At 43.7% G+C, this 19,617-nt stretch overlaps 1 protein-coding gene across 1 annotated transcript in view; it reads left to right on the forward strand.

Moving 5' to 3' along the window:
* The first annotated feature begins 505 nt into the window (after positions 1-505).
* RASGEF1B (RasGEF domain family member 1B) overlaps positions 506-19,617 on the forward strand; it is a 30,390-nt gene continuing 11,278 nt past the window's right edge. The window contains exons 1-4 of the mRNA XM_056359034.1: positions 506-682; positions 13,374-13,556; positions 15,139-15,261; positions 16,250-16,387. Coding sequence (XP_056215009.1) covers positions 13,380-13,556; positions 15,139-15,261; positions 16,250-16,387 — 438 coding nt within the window. The 5' untranslated portion in view covers positions 506-682; positions 13,374-13,379. The remainder of the gene's footprint in view (positions 683-13,373; positions 13,557-15,138; positions 15,262-16,249; positions 16,388-19,617) is intronic.

The following is a 19,617-nucleotide window of genomic DNA, read 5'->3' on the forward strand; positions in this document are numbered from 1 at the left end:
TAGCAGCAAAGTGAGTGTCGCTCCCCGCAAGAGCAGGGGGACATCGGATGGAAGCTGGTATGAGAAGCAGCGGACGGTGGCTCTCTGAGGAGCTGTGTGGATCTGCGCAAGTCCTTTTCGAAGACCGTCGTGGATGGGCTGCAGGGGAGACTGGACAAGTACTGGAAGGAGAGACCTGCGGGCCACTGAAGAGCCCAGCAGCGCCGGGGCAGAAGCTCCCCTGCGCTGAGACCACCAGCCGGCAGCCTGCCGGGGGAGGCGTGCGCAGCCCCTGCCCGCCCGGGCGTACGGCCGCGGCCGGCGGCAAGGCGCAGGGCCGGCGGGGCAGGGGCAGCGGCCCCCGGCCACACGCGGGGGCGGTGCCGGTTTGGACAGCGGTGCTGCGACGCCTCCGCGCTGGTGTGCCCCCGCGGCGGCTGGGCCGAGCCGTGCCGGGAGCCCGCCCTGCGCCTCCCCCGCCGCCCCCCGCCCTTCCCGCGGCCCGGGGGAGGTGGCGGGGCGGGCCGGGGCGGGCCGGGGGAGCGGCGCCTCCCGGCGCTCCGCCCGCCGCCCGCCGAGTCCCACCGAGGGAAGCGGCGGTGCGGGAGCGGAGCCGTCCCGAGCCGCGCCGTGCCCCGGACGATGCGTGTCTGCGGGTGGTGAAGCAGCGGCTGGGGCCGGGGACGCCTGCGCCCACTTCCAGGTACGGTCCGGGGAGGCTGCGGTACTCGGATGTGCGTCCGTCCGACCGTCCGTCCGTCCGTCTGCTTGGTGGCCCCGGCAGGATGGTCTCTGCCCTCCTGGTGTTTATCTCCTTACTAGCTACCCAGTTCTGTGCTGGCAGAGCTGCTCGTTTCAGGGGGATCAGAATGCCGGGCAGAGAGAGAGACTTCAGCCCAGCAGAAAAGGTGCTTGGCAGTGCAGGTCCCTCTCCGTGTCCCCTTCCACGTATTAAGATGGAACAGGGTCCTAAAACCGTGCGGTGTGATCTTGCTGTGGCTGTAATCCTGGGAGAAGCTTTCCCCATTTTTCCTTATGCCCGTGGGTTCAATTGATGGCAGCTTTTTTGGATGGGAGGAGGGAAGAAGCATTCATTTGCCAGATCGTGATTGTAGGACTGCGTAAAATGGGTGTGTGGGTGGGACAGGTGTGTGTGTGTGTGGTGTCACCCAAGTGTGTTTACGAGCTTCTCTTTCGCTGGGCATCTGCTGCGTGTGACTGTTGTAGAACTTCAGACACCTGTGCTGAGTGAGATAGGAGCAGTACAGGGGCAGAAGGAGAGTAATGGCTGTTAAACGACCCAAGACCAATGTGTTGCTTGTCAGCTAAGTCAGCTAGGTTGTGCTTAGGCCAGACTGTAAACAAAGGCAGCCCTAATAACAAGCAGTGCCTCCCTGTCTGCTCTGTGTGTAAAGCTAAATACAGCACTGGGGGATGAGGAAAATTCTTTCAGCAGAGTTCCCCTGAATAGAGCAGAGGAGGGCTGACTTCTCAAAGGGGAAGAATGGCCTGAAAAATCAAGAGAGCCATGAACAAAGAGGTACTCTGTGCCTCAGTCAGCTATCCATCTAAACAAGGAGAGTTGAGGGGGTTGCTTTCAGTGAGATTGCAGCCGCAGCGTGCTGAGATAATGTGCCGTCTCTGGGAAATGGGGACTTGGGCAGGCAGGACTGGGTCTCTAGTCTGTCTCTTTATTTTGAAAGCCAAGAGCAGCATTGGAGGGATTGGTCCCTCGGGCTTATCTTGCAGCTTCCAAATGAGACGTCTTGGAGAGAAGCTGGTAATCAACAGAAAATCAGTGCTAAGTGTACTCAGGACAAGTAGCTAACTGGTGAGCTGTGCTGGAGAGACTTCGTAGGTAAGACCTAGCTCTGATTTTGGATTAGTGATAGGGATATCACTCCTTTAAACAGGCAGGACTGAAACAAGCCGCTGTAGGTTTTGTTAACTCTTTGTAAAAGAGGAAAGAAAGTACTGGTTTATGAAAGTGTTAAGCTCACAGCGGTGCCACACACTGAGTGAAATGGTTTTTTATATGGTACAATGAATCCTTTTTGGTTCATGTTCTTCATGCTTTCTTTCTGCTGAGGTTTTTGGGGACAGCACAGTATTTTATGACCTGTGCTCCAGTTGTATGAGTTATCTAAACAGTCTTCGGGGAATGCAGTGATTCACCGTACCTGTTCATGGTCTGCAGGGTGAGCTGCTGTCACACCGTGTCAGAAATGACAGGCACAGTTCAACACTGGAGCCCTATCAGTGAAGGAATGTGAAATGAAAAAGCTGAAAACATGGGAGTTTATTTTTGTAACTTGGAGTACTTAAAAAGTGATGTTTTCCTGGGGTGAAGATAAGAAGGAGCTGTGTGTGGATCATATTGACAGTTTGTGCTACATCACTGTAAGGGTCTGGTGTTATGATGACTCTAGAGCTGACAGAATTGTGTGGGTGGTATCTTTCTTGGCTACCTTTGACTACATGGCTACTTGGGCATTGGTGTTACCCTTGAAAAAGTGCTGCAAAGCTCCGTGGTTAAAATTTAGTAGAACTGGTACTCTCAAGCACGTCTGAGATGGATCATATGTGAAAGGGTTAAGTGATGTTTGGGACCAAAGGTGCTGAACTCTTTTGATAACAGAGGTGCATTGTGGCTCTAAACTTTTCTGAATATCAAGCTCTAGGTGTCTTGTGAAGAGAGAGGTGATGTGAGAAGTATTGGGTGATTCACACTCCAGAGATTTCCTATCTAAATCAGAGGGTTTAGAAACTTTTCTTTCTGCACAAGGTGGCAGTCAGTCAGCTAGTACTGATTTTAATTGGAGTGTCATTGTGATGGGAGCTCAGTCCAATCAGGCTTGTGGTGCTCACTTGACTCTTGCACATCCTTGATGTGGGTGTGTCGTTCTTAGCAACTGTGTCCCTGCGCAGTTTGTAGAGTTCCTTCCATTAACTGTGATCCTTCTCGCCCATTTGGAGAGATTAGTGTCAAAGCTCCAGCGCTGAGCAGGTTAGCTGTCATAGGAGATTTAATTTAAAGCGCAGTCTTCAGAAGACAGCCCTTGACTTTTGGAGATAGAGATGATCCAAACCATTTATTTCCTTTTATCTTTATGCAGTGTTTCTAAATGAAAAGCTAATTTTGCCTTTGTCTCAACATGTCCTCATTTGAGTGCTGTTCTGCTGTTCGGTAGCTGGTTGGGCAGTAGGGGAAGAAGCTGTCAGTTGGGAGAGGATGCCTGTGGTTCACTGAAGGAGGCAGAATTTGTGATTGCTCGTACTTAACCATCTTTTCCCAAATGTTAGTAGATACACAGGTGTACTCTGCAAGCACTGACAAGTGCCCTTTGCTTGGCGTGGGTTTGTGGGACTGGGATTGAGCCACATCATCTAATAAACACTTCATTAGAAAATAAGCTTGCAAACAAAAGTTCCAGAGTGTGTTTTGCAGCCGCAGTGAGGACAATACATAATTTACAATCAGGAGGCAAAGACTCTACCTCTAGCCAAAAGCTATGGCTAATTTCTCCTCTATTATAGCTGCTGTGAGTAGTAGTATTAAAAAAAACCTGTATCACTACAGTGACAAACGTGAATGGATGGTATTCAGTATGGCTGTATTTTTAATTAGAAAATGAGCAGGATCGTGGAAAGAATACAGCTCAGTCTTCCTACGCAGCTCTAGAATAGCAGTGCATGACTCAGATCCACGTATTATGGCTATTTTGGTTTTGGTTCATTAAAATGCGTCTTCTCCCCGGAGTAAAATGTTCCTCAGATCACCTGCCCCTCCCATGGGGTCAGATACTCTGCTTGCGTCTTGTCACATCTGGAAATGGGCAGAAATACCAGGTTACATGCCAGTAGAGAGGTGAGCCTGGGAAGTTGTGACTCTGCATCAGCCAGCACAATGAGACATTTAGATTCATAAGCAATAGGACAGAGGATAAATATGCTTGAGTCAGATTGGGGAGGGGTATTTTCTGAGGTAATTGCTGTCGTTGATAGAGGGCCTGGTGCTTTTCCACGCTGACCTGACAGTACCTGCCCATCAGGGCTGGGAGTTGATCCTTGCTTAAACATCCTGCAGGGGTTCAGACGCTATTAGCCCGTGTTTACAATGGTCCTTTCACAACCCAAGCTGGTACACGTTTGCTCAACACCTTACCTACTGTGAGTTGACTTAACAGGCGTAATTGTTTCGAGGCGAGGAGACGTTGACCCATCGATTGCAGAGCCCAAGGCGCCACCTTCAGTCGAGCGTGGGAACTGCTGCCGGGTCTTAAAGCCTGACACAAACCATTAGATGCAGCGTGTGAGGGGAACAGATTTCTGCTATGGCCCTGGCTAGACTAGGGGAAAAAAACCTCTTTTCAGTCAGTTTAGCTAGACTTGTCTTCTCCTTGATTTCCCAAGGAGCCAGTCAATCTGATTGGAGCCAACTGTTTTACAGGGCCCTCATACCTCAGACCCAGCTCTAGTCTAGAAACCACTGGCTGATATTCAGCCCAGGTATAAATGGGTGTGAGACAAGTATAAGTGATCTGGATACAGAGCTGTATTTGCTTGCTTAACTGCCAAAGTGGGACCATCCCTTTTTATCTTCAGCCTAAACACTGGAAGGTGCCTTTTGTGGTTGTTGTTGTGTAATTTTAACTGAAGCCTTTCAGTTACTAAATATCTCTGTAAACATCAGTAAAATTCTGTACTGTTCATTAAAACATAAGGTCTTAGCAAATGGAAAAATAGAGATTATGTGAACTGTTCGCCTTAAACCAGCATTTTTTCTGCATCATCTAGATGGAAAAAGAGGCATTTAGTGATGAGTATTTAGGTAGAATGAATTAAATTAAATTAGTACTGTTACTTAACACTATTACAGCTTGCTGTTGTGAATTATAAGTTGGCTGTCCATTATGATTATAAAAGGGAATGGTGTTCTCTTCTGAAGGTATTGTAGGTTTCACCAAAAGGCCAAGCATGGATGCCTGCAAAAAGCAACAGCTTTTGGATTCAGAAGGTGTCTTGCTTTGATGAGGTTGGAGAGGGAACCGTGTCAAGAGAGCTTCATGCTTAAGGCTAGTACTGTGCTTCTGGCATTAATACAGTGTGATACACCTTCTGCACCCCTTTTGAAAAAAGGTCTTGGAACTTAATGAAAGGAAATAACCCCACACTAATCCCTCTTTGTACTGTCAAGCAGAGGAATGCAGTAATGAGAAACTGAGTGACTTGACTAAAGCCACGTGAGGAGCTTGTGGCAGTCAGAAGCAGATCCAGGCTCCCAGGTCTAAGTACTGAAATGATTCTTTTTCTGTTGACTGTAGACAGATGTGTGAACAGTTCTTGATGAACCTGGTTATCACTGTGAACTAGTTCGGATCCACACTTAGCTACTGGCCGTGCAGATGCAGAAAGTTTATGTTTTGGCCTTGGGCACCTGAGGTGGATTAGGATTACAGAGGTTCGCATCCCTGTCACATAAAATGAATAATATTCCCCAGGGTTAGTGGGAGTCTAATACCACATTGAAATCAGTGATACTCTTTGATGATAGTGCAGGGGAAACTGCCTCCATCTCTATTAACATCATCAATTTTCTATTTCTTCTGTTTGAGGTACACAGGAGGCAAAAAGCATGCTGTGAGAATGATGGAGTGTCAGGATTCTGATTCAGTAGTGGGGTTGGCATAGCATGGATGACATCACAGGTCCCAGCTGTCCACCCCACCCCACACCCCGTTCCTGGACAGCTGAGCCACCATGAATCAGCTGCTGAATCACTCCATTTACAGCGTGATGTTTTGAAGTAAATCATCCCTGCTGCTTGCTTGCCTTAAAACTCCTGACTGAAAACTGCAGCAATTCATCAGCTGACTGATGAGCAGCCGCTCAGCTGTCCGCTCAGCAGTGCGGGAGGTTGGGATGGTAACCTCCTCAGGTCTGTAGAGCTCTGCACCTTGCTGGTGGATGGGAGCCCTGACGGAGCCAGTCTGCAGCTGGCTGAATAGAGAGGTGGGATTTTAATCTTTTATCACTGTAATATTTAAGAGCCCTCTGTTCCCAAGAGAACAAATGGCAAAACTCCTCTGTACTTCACTGAGTGCAATTAGGGGAATGCTGTGTACTTCTAAAAACCCCCTCTGCTTCAGTAAGTTAAAAAGCATAAGGCTTTGATAGTGTGCTTGTGTTTTCTTTGCATTTGATATAGTTGTACTCTTATTTCAAAGCTCTCAATTTTGCCGTCAGCAGTTCCAGCCAGCTTCTTAACACTTTGTGCTGGCTAGCTCATAGGCTGTCTGCCTCTCCTGATGCTATTTGATTTTGAACAAAATTTAACACGTAGGACTGTGGAGATCATACTCAGCTTGTGCATTGGTGTGGGTTTAAACAAAGTGCTTGGAAGTCAGTCTATTTACAAATTTTCCTAAAGGGTGGAGGGAATTTGTTTCTTAATACGGTCCCAGTATTAGTTGTCTATCAAAATTTCTTTGCTTTCAGTTCAGCTGTCTGCCCATAAATTTTGGTAGAAAAAAAGCAGCTTACATGTGTTGTCTGTTTTTTCAGGTGGATGGTATTTCATTGCTGGCTTTGGCTCATCTGAGGCCTTTGTGCATCCTTTTCCATTTCATTCATTCTGTAAATCACTCAAGCTTTACAGGAGTCACTATGGAGCATGAACTGAACTTTTCTAGAATTTCTAGTGGCTTGTGACATATAATTACTGCTGTGCTAATCCATCATGTCACTTATAAAAGATACTTATCCTCTATGGCTCATGTTTTAAACTTCTCCTCTAAAACCAGGACAAAAACCCAAGATATGGGACTATCAAAAAGATTTATAAGGTTAAAAAACCCCACATTTATAGAACAGCCTTATTTTGAACGAAAAATTGAATTTAAATGTTAAAAGGACATCATCCAGATGAAGAAATATACCATAAATTAAAAGATAACTTAGAAGTGAACTGAATAAGAAGATTAATCAGTCAGTGATGGAGCGTACTTCATATAGCATATTTTTTAATAATTGTGGCCTCCTCAGTTTTAACCTACAGATGGAAGTCTCAGCTGCATTGTGATCATGGTAAGGTACAAGTGTGTTGAGAAAGCTAGTATGTGTGGTGGTCTTTTCATATTCCATGTTTCAAGGTTGCTGCCTTTGTGTGTCCAGCAATACAGACAGATTGCTTTATATGTTTTGGTAGGAAAGCCGGAATACCTTGGCCCGGGTAATTTTCCTGCAGTTGGGATTTTTGCCTTGATGCAGTTTGCCTGCATGTACTTGCTTGGCACTGCAGCATTGCTGTGGCATGGCCACGCTCAGCATCGTTAGACTCGCATTGTTATTCCTGCCCCACAGAAGAAGAGCATAGGGAAGAAGGGGAGTTGATTCTTGGGGCTTAAGCCAAGGGTACATGGATTGACAACACATCAGCATCAAGAGGGACTTGTTTGTTTTGTTCCCTTTTTCCACCCTTGCAGATTTTGAGAAATTCAAGGCGTTCTTAAACTCCTGCACTTTTCCTAATGCTCCCAAGCATATGCACAAATGTATCCATCACACTTTTGCAGTTCAGTATTCAAGGACTTTGAGTGATTCAGGATCCACTAGTAAGTGCCAAAGTCCTCATATGTGAGTGATCAGTCAGCAGTGCTGCATGTGACCTTCCCACATCATCAGCTGGATCTATTTTTAGAACTAAGAAAGAGTTCCTTTGCATGTTCAGGAGGAAAATGCCTTTCATTGAAATTCACTTTCAGGTTTGTTCTTTGCTTACTGGGGTTATTCTTTTTCCTTTGCAGTCTATTGTTGCCTGGGTAATTTTTTCAGAACTTTAAGAAATTGTTCATCCTCTGCTGTTTTAGTGAAAATGAAGTATCTCAAGGCTCAGTCAGGTTTGTTATGCGTTCCTGAGGTCTTTGCTTGCCCTGCCAGAGTCTGCAATTCACTGGTCTCTGCTGCGTGCCGATGTATTTCTGCTGTTATGTTGCTGTCCAGCAGTATCACCTATGGATAGTTTTAGTCTCTGTTACTCTGTGGTGGATTCCTTCTGAAGTGCTCTTAACGTTGCTCTGGATTTCAGTCAGGAAAAAGCCCATGTCACTCCTCTTTCCATCTCCTATGTGAGTATGAAATACCATTCTGTACTCGGCCTCTTACAGGCTACAGTTAATAAGTATTTCTAAGGAGGACAACTTATGGGAAGGAACTGTAAGTCAAAGTTGGTGCTGAAGTCACATGGCCGTAATTGCATGGCAAATTCTTCATGGAAGAATGGAAACAAGAAGACTTGAACTGGGATAGTTCTGTGATCTTTGTTTCTGCAAGTAAGGTGTACGCAACACCAGTGTGGGAGTTTTTCAGATTTCTTCTCAATAGCTTAAGCGGTAGAATTTCACTTTTCAGTGCAAAAAACAAATGCTTTGTGAGCGAAGTAAACAGGCACAGGTGTATGGAATGCGACCGGTGGCCTCTTGTGTGGTGTGCATTTGTTTTGGGTAGCCTAGGTCACTGTGTAAAATACTCCACAGTTTTCAGAAACACTTAAAGCTGGATGTTGCTGGCAAGCACCTAGTCCATCCTTTCTTTCAAGATGTTAAAACCGAAGCTTGTTCTGACTTGCTCAGACTTTCCGAAGTTGGTGCAAGCTGTTAAAGATTCTTAGTCCTTTCCCCGGCAGTCTTTTGTTTTGCCATACCTCAATTTTCTAACAGTGGCCTTAAGAACCATGGGGGGTGGTAATCACCTGCTAAATGTGATTTGGGGTTTCTGACTGTATGGTGAAGCAGCTCTGAGGGGATGTAATTGCACACCTGAGGCTTGTATCTTCTATGAGAAGGTGTGCCTTGGGACTCAACAAATACAGTCACCGTTCCTCTGGTTTAGGGGTGTAGTATGGAAGATACCTGTACATAGCAGAGGAGCTGAAAGTGTTTGCCAGTGGCTTTAAAGACACCTTTTGTGGCTACTACTGAGCCCCTCAGTGGGTGTTCCTATAAAGGATATGACTATCCATATGGTTGCTTTTGTTTTATACACCTGACGTGCAGACTGAGCTCTTTAATGTAAATTAAAACAAACCAATGCAATTTTCCACTGTTGCTACTTGAAAACTTACCTTTTTTTTCCCTGTTGCTGAACGTAAAGGTTTGGACAAGCACTTGGCAGCCAGGAAGCTACATCTGATTCCTTTAGTTTTGCCAAACTGGAACTCAGCTCCTGCAAGGAAGTGGTGGGGTTTTGAGCACATTGTCTTTGGCTCTGGCGCTTTCTATTTACACTACTGTTATTTGGAAGGTTGAGACTTCTTTTTTGTCAGAGGCTAGTTAAAGTCAGAATTTGGACCTTAATGCCCAAGATGTCACGTTTTCCATAATGATACTAAATGCATAAAAAAATCTTTTCTTCCTCTTTCCACAATGCTGAGAGTTATCAACTTCTCTTTGTCACAGGAGAACATCACTGGTAGAGCCAGGAAATTATTGCATTGCTCTTTCCTTCAAATTGGTTCTTTAACCAAAAAAAAAAAAAAAAAAAAAGCCACTCTTTTCCTTCTTTAAAAAAAAAAAAGAGAGAGGAGAGAGACGAGTTTTCTGTGTTAGTGATAGCCAAACATTTCCAGAGCCCAGTTAAAAAGTTCCATTTTAACTCTGAGGATGTTTTTCACTAGAATCGTATTTCCTGTCTTTTTTTCTGATTGCTGCTTGTCAGACATTGTGTTGCTGTGGTTCATCAATATTTTTACATCCCAAGTCACTTCTGCTCTATATGTCAAGGCTTTGTGGACCAGATTTTGCTCTGTGACCAAATTTCAGTTCCGCTCAGGTTATTCTGAAGGCAGGGTTTGGTGTTAACTAAGCATGCTGCATTGTGTCTCCACCTCCTTATAAAATACAGCAAAAGAGTCAAGGTCAAGGTAATAAAGGAGTCCTGCTGGAAAAGCACGTGTTGTATGAATCATCCTGTTGGCTATGCTATATTTATCTCTGTCACACTTTGATATCATCCCTTTTCATCGCATGGAGAATGTGTCCTGTGTCTTGTTCTCTTACAAGCGAAATCCTCAGTGTCTGAACAGGGAGCATACAGAAAATCTCTTAGCTGGTACAACTTGATGTCTCACTGATGCAGAATTGAACCACCTCTGTCAAGCAGCTTCCAGAAATAGCAAACAAGTGAGCCAATACGTACCTTTTGGGGCTAGACTCTGGGGAATTTTATTTTATTGTTATAAATCAGTATGTCTACTAATGACCTAATGATTTATTTTTGTTTCCTCTTGTTGAGGCACTGGGAGGCTCTGTGTGTCTCAAATTTAGTTTTGTCTGAAGAAAGATCCGTGTGGTCCTGGGAGTAACTGTTGTGCTCAGAGTTAGGGGACTGCAAGCTTCAAACAGGTCTCATTCCCTTTGGGAGTTAGTTATTAGAATTTAAGTATTGCCTGCTGACCTGAAAAGTCTTGTATTTTAATGGGCAGTAATATATAGTGGGAATGTTTAAAATATGTTGAAGAAAAATCATTCTGTGATTCACACCTGTTCCAGTTCTCACTGTGCTAGAAATTAGTGGAATGGTGGAAGTGGAGGTTTTTCCCCAAACACTGTATCACTGATGAAATGAGATACTGCCTGAGTCTGCTTTGGGTGATGAGGGTTATATGAAATCAGAACTAATTGTGGACTAGGCTGGCTAAAACCACTGCAGATTCCAGCCTCACCCTGAATTGGGGTGTTTTGGTTAGTGCAAGATCTGGGTTGAAACAACTACTGTCGCTGGGTTTTTTTCTAGTGCCAATATTGATGTCAACTTGTTTAGCTCATGCAAACTAGCCTTGCTCACTTTCTCTGCAGAGTATTATCTGGGAGCCACAGGACTACAAATGTTTGGTGGTTGGCAGTGTTTACATGCTATCCACTACTGCTGCTTTGCTACAGTAGTTCAAAAGAGTCCTGAGTTTTGGTGCAAACAGAACATCTTTCAGCGCCAGTGAGCTGCAGAACATTCTGGATTTGTTCAGGTCTGCCATTTGTGAATAAAACATGGTAAACTTTACAGAGTGTGAAGACCTAGGAAATGCTGCAGAAGATTCCTGTCAGCTCCTGGAGTGTTTTGTTACTTAAACTTTGCTAGCCTTGCAAAGAGCCTGAAAAACCAAGAGTCTGTATCAGAATGCTTTATTGTTGCAGAGCATGATCGTGGTTGGGTTGCACCTCACCTGCCCAGTGGTTTGAACTCTCTCATACAAGAACCTTGTTTTGTTCAGTCCTGCACTTTGTGCTCTTATGCTGTGGCATGTGTATTTACTTAATTCTTCTCTTCCAGTTCATTGGGCTGGATAGAACTGAATGAAGGCAGGCTGAGAGAGTCAGGGCTGTTCAGCCTGGAGAAGAGAATGTTCCAGGGAGACCTTATAGCAGCCTGCCAGTACCTAAAGGGGGCCTACAAGAAAGCTGGAGAGGGACTTTTTACAAGGACTTGTAGTCACAGGACAAGGGGTAATGGCTTTAAACTGATAATGGCTTTAAACTAAAAGAGGGTAGATTTAGGTTAGATATTAGGAAGACATTCTTTACTGTGAGGGTGGTGAGACACTGGCACACGTTGTCCAGGGAAACTGTGGAGGATGCCCCATTCCTGGAAGAGTTCAAGGCCAGGCTGGATGGGGCTTTGAGCAACCTGGTCTAGTGGAAGGTGCCCCTGCCCATGGCAGGGGGTTGGAACTAGATGATCTTTAAGGTCTCTTTACAACCCAGACCATTCTATGATGATTCTGTGAATCGCTGGCTGAACAGCTGCATAGAGTGACTAATGTAATTTTTCAGACATGGAGACTCCTCACTCTTTCCTATTTTGATGCAGATCTCTTTTGGTATCTCACAAAGTGGAATAAGCCCAGGTCATGTAGACCGGGAGGCTCTCTTCACTGTCCCTCTCTGTCTTTGCAACCATTTTTGGCTCTGTCTTACTGTTTGCTTACTGAATCCCTCCATTTTGTGCTGGTTTGAATGCCTCCATTGTCCGGACCTGCTGCCAGCAGCAGCAAGTCTGTGGTTCTCTGTGTGGTGCTTCAGGTCCCCAGGAATCTAGCTAATAACTTAATAGCTTCTCATCTCCAATGCACTCCCTCTGAAAAGTCCTTTGTTTTGAGTGGTGGAGCACACAGATGGCCGCACGCCATTTATCTCCAGGCTGTCACATCACTACTTGTTCTCAAAATGGGGTGCCTTCAAAGACTGGTGTTCACTGAGGTCTGTGGCTTTAAAGAGCCTTTTCCCAAATAGGATTTGATACAATGGAGAGAAAAGCAATGGCATCTGCACTTACAATGATGGCTCAGAGGCATTAATGCTTTTCTCAGGCACACGTACATGCTCTGTCAACACACGAGCATGGCAGCCTGTGGATATTGTCTTCTCAATTTGATCTCCCTTGCCTTCCAGTTGTCGGGAGGATGGGAAGCAATATGTGATACCTTTTTGCATTTGATCTGTCTGCTCCCCAAATGTGACTGGTGCATTAGCACTCACAGCCCAGTAACTGCTGTAGTAGAGTTAAAACCAGCACATGCTTGTTAAAATTGGGCACAAACTTAGCTTGCAGTCAAGGCTATAAAACCCAGGTTCCTTTAACTGACAAGAACTGCTACTCCTAGAAGGCGAGGGAGGCAGGGGGAGGAGGGTATAACTCAACTCTCAAGTAATCAGAGAGATTTTATCTTTTGGTCTTTTCAGTACTCTGTCACCAAAAGAGCTCTTGGGTGGTCATATTCCCCTCACCACCCACCCACTACTCTGAACAGCTTGCAGCACTGACTGATCTTTTCCTTGGTAAGACATTGTTATTCCACAAGCACTGAGACACAGACTGTTGAAGAATTGCTTGATTTTTCCTTAAGTATTAAAATCTGAAGCTGGAAAACACAGGGCTGGATTTTTCACATTCTCACAGAACTTGGAGAGAGGGTTTAACAGATCTCTGGCTCTGCTCACATCTTTGGTATCATTGGTAAACTTGGACAACATTGGTAAGCAACTATACACAGGCATATTTTTCCAGATTTCTGTGGAGCCACTCAGAGAGTAGGTGGAGACAGATGTGCTGAAGTGTCAGGCTTTAGCCTGGGTCACACTTGTCACAGTTTAATTGGAAAAACTCAGTGCTGATTTACTAGGGTGGAGTTGGGAAATTGGAGGTTTTGATTGCAGTTACATGGCTGTCACGTTGCATAAGGAGACTGTCCTCACACATAACCTCTTTAGGGCTTCACTTCAGTCTCTCTCCCTCTGCACTGATGGGGGCTGCATCAGCCCGTGACAGCTCTGGAGTGTAGGAATCATCTTACATTGCACCTTCTGGTAATCATCCTGAATCTCTTTTGTGTGTCTCCTCAGGAAAGGATGCCACAGACACCTCCCTTTGCAGCTATGTTTGACAGCAGTGGCTACAACAGGAATCTGTATCAGTCAAAAGAGGACAACTGTGGAGGGCTCTGTTACCACGACAACAACCTCCTGTCAGGGTCTCTGGAAGCTCTGATCCAGCACTTGGTACCCAACGTAGATTACTATCCTGACGTAAGTCTTTACACCCAGCTAACTATGTGGCTAGGCCTGATGCATCTCATAAAGGGGAACTTTCACATGTGCAGCAAAAGCAAAATGTGTCACATTAAATTGCTAAGGAGGGGGTTCAAGAATGATAGCATAAACATGTGCTTCATGTGAGTGCCACATGCAGTAACTGACCTAACCTAGGAAGTCTAATGCTTGATTACTCCTGTTGTAAAGTGTGCAACCCTGGTGACTCATTTATGAAGTAAGTACCTAGTGTGGCTTACTGTTTGATGGATTGTATGTACCATTGACCTTTAAAAATCTGTCAGGTAAGCTGAGGACAAAGGTAAGACCACCAGCATGACAGGATGAATGCATTTAGTTTAAAAACAAACAGGTTTTATGTATATTTCCCATTGCTTATCTGAGGTCCACATGTATCCTGCAATTAGCAATTGAAGCATTGAACTAGTATCACACTGTTCAGAATCAGCACAGACTGGACATGAGAACAGGACATTTGTTATCTGAGAATTTTTGGCCTATCTAGACGCATCCGTGCATTGAGACATTTCCTATAATTCTTAGAAAACACAAATAATACCAAAAGATTAGGGGGGGTAGTTGGAGATGACTGAGGGATGATGAAACTGCATCTCAGCTCATTGAAAGGCTCCTGCTGAAGACATAACTCCACTTATATTCAGCTTGTCATAGATTTATTTATGTTTCCAAGATGGGATCTTTTTTAACTTGGGTCAGAGTTGATAGCAGCACAGGACTGTGCTTAAGCTAGTGCTTACCGTTAATTCTTAATATAAAATTTAAACATGTAGCAATTTAGATACCAGTTGGTCAAACATGATGATTTATTCCAAGTCCCTAGAACCAGAACATTGTAGAATCTTGTGGGTGCTGTAGATTCTTAACTACTGGCAGTATGGGGAGTGGAGTGGATGTTCTGAATATCCATCTCACAATGAGTTCAAATCATGATATATGGAAAATTAAAGCAAAATCAGGAGCCTCTTGTAACCTCAGAATGAGTTACTAAAGATGGCATGTGTGGTGAAATCAAGTCAGCTCAACAATCTGATCAACTGGCATCTATTTTGTTCTTTTTCTGAAGACTCTTCCTTTTCACCAGTAACGTGGTAGCAGACAAGATTTCTCGATTGGTATTCTAAGTAGCTTGGACTTGCAGCATTAATTTACTTCCATTGTTTGGCTATAAAGAGTTATGTAATCTGGTAATGGCTCTCGCAAAGGTTTACTGTAGAGCAAGAAAAGATGAGTTGAAGTTTTATTCTGAGTAAGCTTATAATAAGGCTGTGTGTAATAGGAGAGCTAAACCAGCCCAGCCCTGCCTTGCTTTGGTTAAATCTTGCATAACTTGGCTCAAACACGAATTTATAACACTGATTCTGGAGCAATGACAAGTGTTAAATTAAATGCTTACTGCTGTAGTAATAGCTCTTGGCACAGCCATGTGCAGAGTTTTCTTCTGCAGATAGTAAAGTATTAGGAACCAATCTGTTAGGAGCGCATTTTGAGAAAATATAAAACTGATGGTAATTTATCCCTTTCTGTGTCTTGTTTGCAGAGGACATACATCTTCACCTTCCTTCTCAGTTCACGCCTGTTCATGCATCCGTATGAACTCATGGCCAAGGTCTGCCATCTGTGCATTGAGCAGCAGAGACTAAGTGAGCCTGGCCTGGACAAGGTAAGACCCTCACTCTCGGGGAACTCCTCTTAGTGCCAGTCAAATATCTCTACCCTGCCCTCAGCAAAATAATCCTATTGAGGATACTCTTGAGTAGGAATAAACAGATTGAAAGTCTGATACAAGCAACTAGAATTTGACCCTTTGTTCACTGGCATTCATGGGAAATTTCTACAGTGCTTAGCCTGTCCTCTGTGAAGAGTGTTGCTGCTTCTGCAGTTTGTTTTACCAATACATGGGCCAGAAATAAAAGTGCTTGCTCTTAATGGCGTATCCTGCACTGGCCCTGCAGTGGTTGCTTTTGTTTCAGAGTTCCCAGCATCTTGCCATAATAATGCCAAAACACTGTAAAGACTTAATGATTAATTAAGCACATCAATGGGAATTACACTGACCTGTCTCGTATGCTTAAACTACAGTCTTGCTATAGTCTGTGGAGTGGCTTAGATTGCTGGCCCCTTTGCATGGGAATGCATGCTTCTTTGTGTGCCATGTCTAGAGTTGAGAGGGGGTAGGATGTGGATACTTGGATAGAACCTCCACTCCAGTAGAAAATGGAATGAATTAAATTAAGATATTGGAATAATTGCACTGCTTTCTCACTGTAAGGTATAGTGCGTGCATAAGGCTTGGCAGAGCGGGAGCTTATCACTTTCATTGTTGATAGTTAGCCATAAGTTATGGAGATACTGATAAATGTCTTGCACTGAGACACTCCAGATAGTGAGGAGAATCATTCTAAATATTTCCACCTGCCTGGGGCCTAATTTCCAGGTCTGTTAAGCCAATGAGAGTCTCTTCATTGGCTTCAATGGGTATTGGCTCTGGCTTGTAATCCAGTGCTGAATTAAATTAAGCTTAAAAATATATTGACCTTCACAGCCTTATGCTCCACAGTATCCTTCAGAAGGGAATTCTGTTTCCTTTGTATTAGGTATGTGTTGTATTGCTGTTACATGTAACCTTCCTCCTTACCATTTTCAAATAGAACCGCATACGAAAAATTGCACCCAAAATCCTACAGTTGTTGACTGAATGGACAGAGACATTTCCTTATGATTTCCGAGATGAAAGAATGATGAGGAATTTAAAGGAGTTGGCACAAAGAATAGCTAGTGGTGATGAGGTAAGTTGTCAGTGCACAAAGCTATTGGATACAAAGGCATTCCTTTAATGTTTTGATATTGCAGGTTTGTTTTTAACAACATAGTAAGGCTCTGGATGGCTAAGCTAACTTATTATGAAGGTGCTGGTAGGCAAAAAGTTCTCTCTGGTACCTAGGCCTATGAAGAAACCACACAGCATAAGCACATCCTTTTCAAAGCATAAACAAGGTTCACTCCATCCCTAAACACCTAATATAATTGCATATTGTGCAGACAGATGCAACTTGGTGGATGTTAGTATTTTCCATTGTAGTGATTCTGCTTGGAAGAAGCTGGATAAGATGCTGGGAAACTTTGCATATCTGAGAAAACCCTACTAATGTTGATAATTTTTTTCATTTGTGTGACTAAGGTGTGTTGGAATTGGGCCTCTGACCTGTAGGTCAATGGAAGAGTTATAGCAGGTTTGGGTAAAAGTTTATGAAAGAAGATTGGACCAGGAAGAATTGTTTTGAGCTTAAAGCATCACATACAGACTCAGAGGAAGTCTGTCATATTTCTTCCTCTGGATAGAGCACACAAGGAAATCACTTGACCTTTTTCTAAATCCTGGTTCTCAGGTGGAAGTAAAGTTTCACAGAGGTATTATGAAATATTTTGATGCTTAACTGATGCCTGTCTTATGAGTACTGAAATAAACTCAGCCAAATGCCAACACTTATATTCACTTAGAGGAAAGGCAATTAGCAAGGTTTCAGTAAACAGATCATATGTAGCTGGCCTAATACTAAGATTACAAAAGGCACTGGAACAGCTGGCATTTGGAAGAACTGTAAATGCAAAGAGCAATTGCTAAATGGCATCGTGTTTCTGATGTTCCTCAGGGGCTGGCGTTCCTTATGTAAGCTTTTGAATAATGATATGGACGAGGCAGCAAATGGCATGTTAAGAAGCATGTAGGTAAGCTTTACCAGAAGGAGTTGCAAGCACTGCCAAAGGCCTGGAAAGATCTTGAGTGCCTGTAAACAATGCTGGAAGAGAACCAATCTAAACTAAATTGGGAAGCTGAAATACATTTTGATGATATAACAGAGGAGAGGGACAAAAGAAGATGGGACGAGAGAGTGAGATGCAGTGCGAAATGCAAACGAAAAAGATACCAAATTCGATGGGCAAGCTTAGAGTTGCTCCAAGATAGTTAGAGGGGACTTTGGAGTCTGGAGAGGCAGTGGGTTTACCTTCACTGTGGAGATGCCAGGAGGCACCTTGCCCTGTTGCTTTGTTCCTGGGTATTCTTAATAGGAAGACAGGGAACTGAAGTTCAGTTCAAGGAAAAGGAATAAGATTGAGGACTCACATCCACTTGAAAAAAAAAACATTGGCACAAAAAGAGAGCGAACACTGTTTATCCTGGAGGAAGTTGAGTTGGTGGATGCAAGAGTGAAATGGCAACAGGGAAGAGTTGTCTACAATGAAGTTTCTGGCAATACAGACAGTTTAAACAGTGAAATCATCTATTGAAGGGAAAAGCAGATGTACAAACTGCTAGAAAATGAGCACTAGGAAGCAATCCTACTCTGGCAGCAACTGTAGAAGTTTTCTAGCTCTAGCTTTGAGCTTTTTTTTTTTACTTTGAGATTTCCTTTAGAAAGGCAAAGGGAAAGCAAGCATTGCAGTAAATTGACTTGTGTTATTGTGAACTGCTTGTAACAGTAAAATGGCAACTTCCTTGACCTTGCTTTTCTATAGACCTTGCTTAGATTTGTGAGTCATTGCCTTGAAGGATACAAAAGAAGCAGTATTTCCTGTTCCTGTTCACTACAGTTCTTCTACTTGTAGCTTCTTATTCCACTTCCCAAATTATTGTGCTCCAGTACTATTAAGAGCTATCAGCAAGAGTCCATCTAAAATCATTCACTACACTAACATATTGCTCCATCAAAAAAATGTCTTTGGAAAAACCTTGGTGGGCTTATTTCCACACCCACCCACCCTTCTCCCTCATTTTAATTCTATTCCTTCCATGTTTTCCCTCTCTATATCCTGATAGGGCATCACACACATGAGATATTTCTCAGTTGTTCTGATGCCTTTTACCACTTAACTGACCTTTGTTTCAAGTTATATCTTTGGAAACATTCCCATTAGCCATTGCCTCTCATCTCCTGATTAGTTCCATATAAACATTTATCAATGGCTTTTTCTATGAAACACTTGATGAGTGTATGCAGTCAGACCAAAACCACGTGCTGTATCCTGATGCCCTTTGATGTGCAGCCCAGCGTTGCACTGACCTTTTTTTAAAATTTTTTTATTATTATTTTTATTTTCCTCCACCATGATATCATATAGTGAGACTGACTGTGGGCTAATTCCTGATTTCTTGTTCTGGTTTGGAGGGTATCTGTGCCAGTTTGCCTTTTCTCTGGGGTTTTCCAGCTACAGAAGCAGATTGACCAGAATTAGGTGGTTCAACTTTTTATCTTCACCCATTTTCTCCCTGATCTTGCTGTCAGTTCTGGGTCGACATGAACCATAAATTCAGGCAAAGTTTATTTTTTTGCTTTGAACCTTAACCCACTGGCGTGATTTCCATCCCCACTATTACGTGAATTCCATCAGCAGCCAGAATTCATCCTGAAAACTTTAGATGTACCAGCTGGGCAACAAAACACTTTGTAAAGTTCTTTTACAAGGAATTTCAAAGAATTTGGAGGGAATGGGTCAGTAAGCAAGTCAGGGTGTGTGTCACCCAACACCTGTTTATGGAAGGGCAGCACCTGAAGTAATACTTCTGTGCCTTCCTGAGGAAAATGTAGTTCCTTTTCTTTAAAAGCTTGAGATCCTCCTAGTCTCTCCCCACCCACCCTGGTGAAATATTATGCTCTGTGTATTTGTCTAGAAAATCAAAATACATGTAAACAGAAAATAATTCTTTACCAAGTAACAACAAATTCAGCCTTGGTTGAACACAACTGACTTCAAAAATTAGTCTGAGTCAAGATAGTGCTGTTGTATTTGAGTAAATTTGGAAATCCATATAAATGGCAGCTTTGGAGGGAATGACGAATTCATTAGAATACAGGCAACATTCCTGCCTTGGACTGATCCCACTATGCTGTGCTGCTGGTAGGTTTTGGATGCTCCTTTTTTCAGCCATTTGGGTTTGCTTTAATGGCTTTACGATGGTATCTAGAATTTGGAAGAGTAACCACGCTGGGGTCAGTTACACAGATCTGTCTACTTAAGA

This window comes from Falco biarmicus, chromosome 1, assembly GCF_023638135.1.
Source record: "Falco biarmicus isolate bFalBia1 chromosome 1, bFalBia1.pri, whole genome shotgun sequence".
NCBI lineage: Eukaryota > Metazoa > Chordata > Aves > Falconiformes > Falconidae > Falco > Falco biarmicus.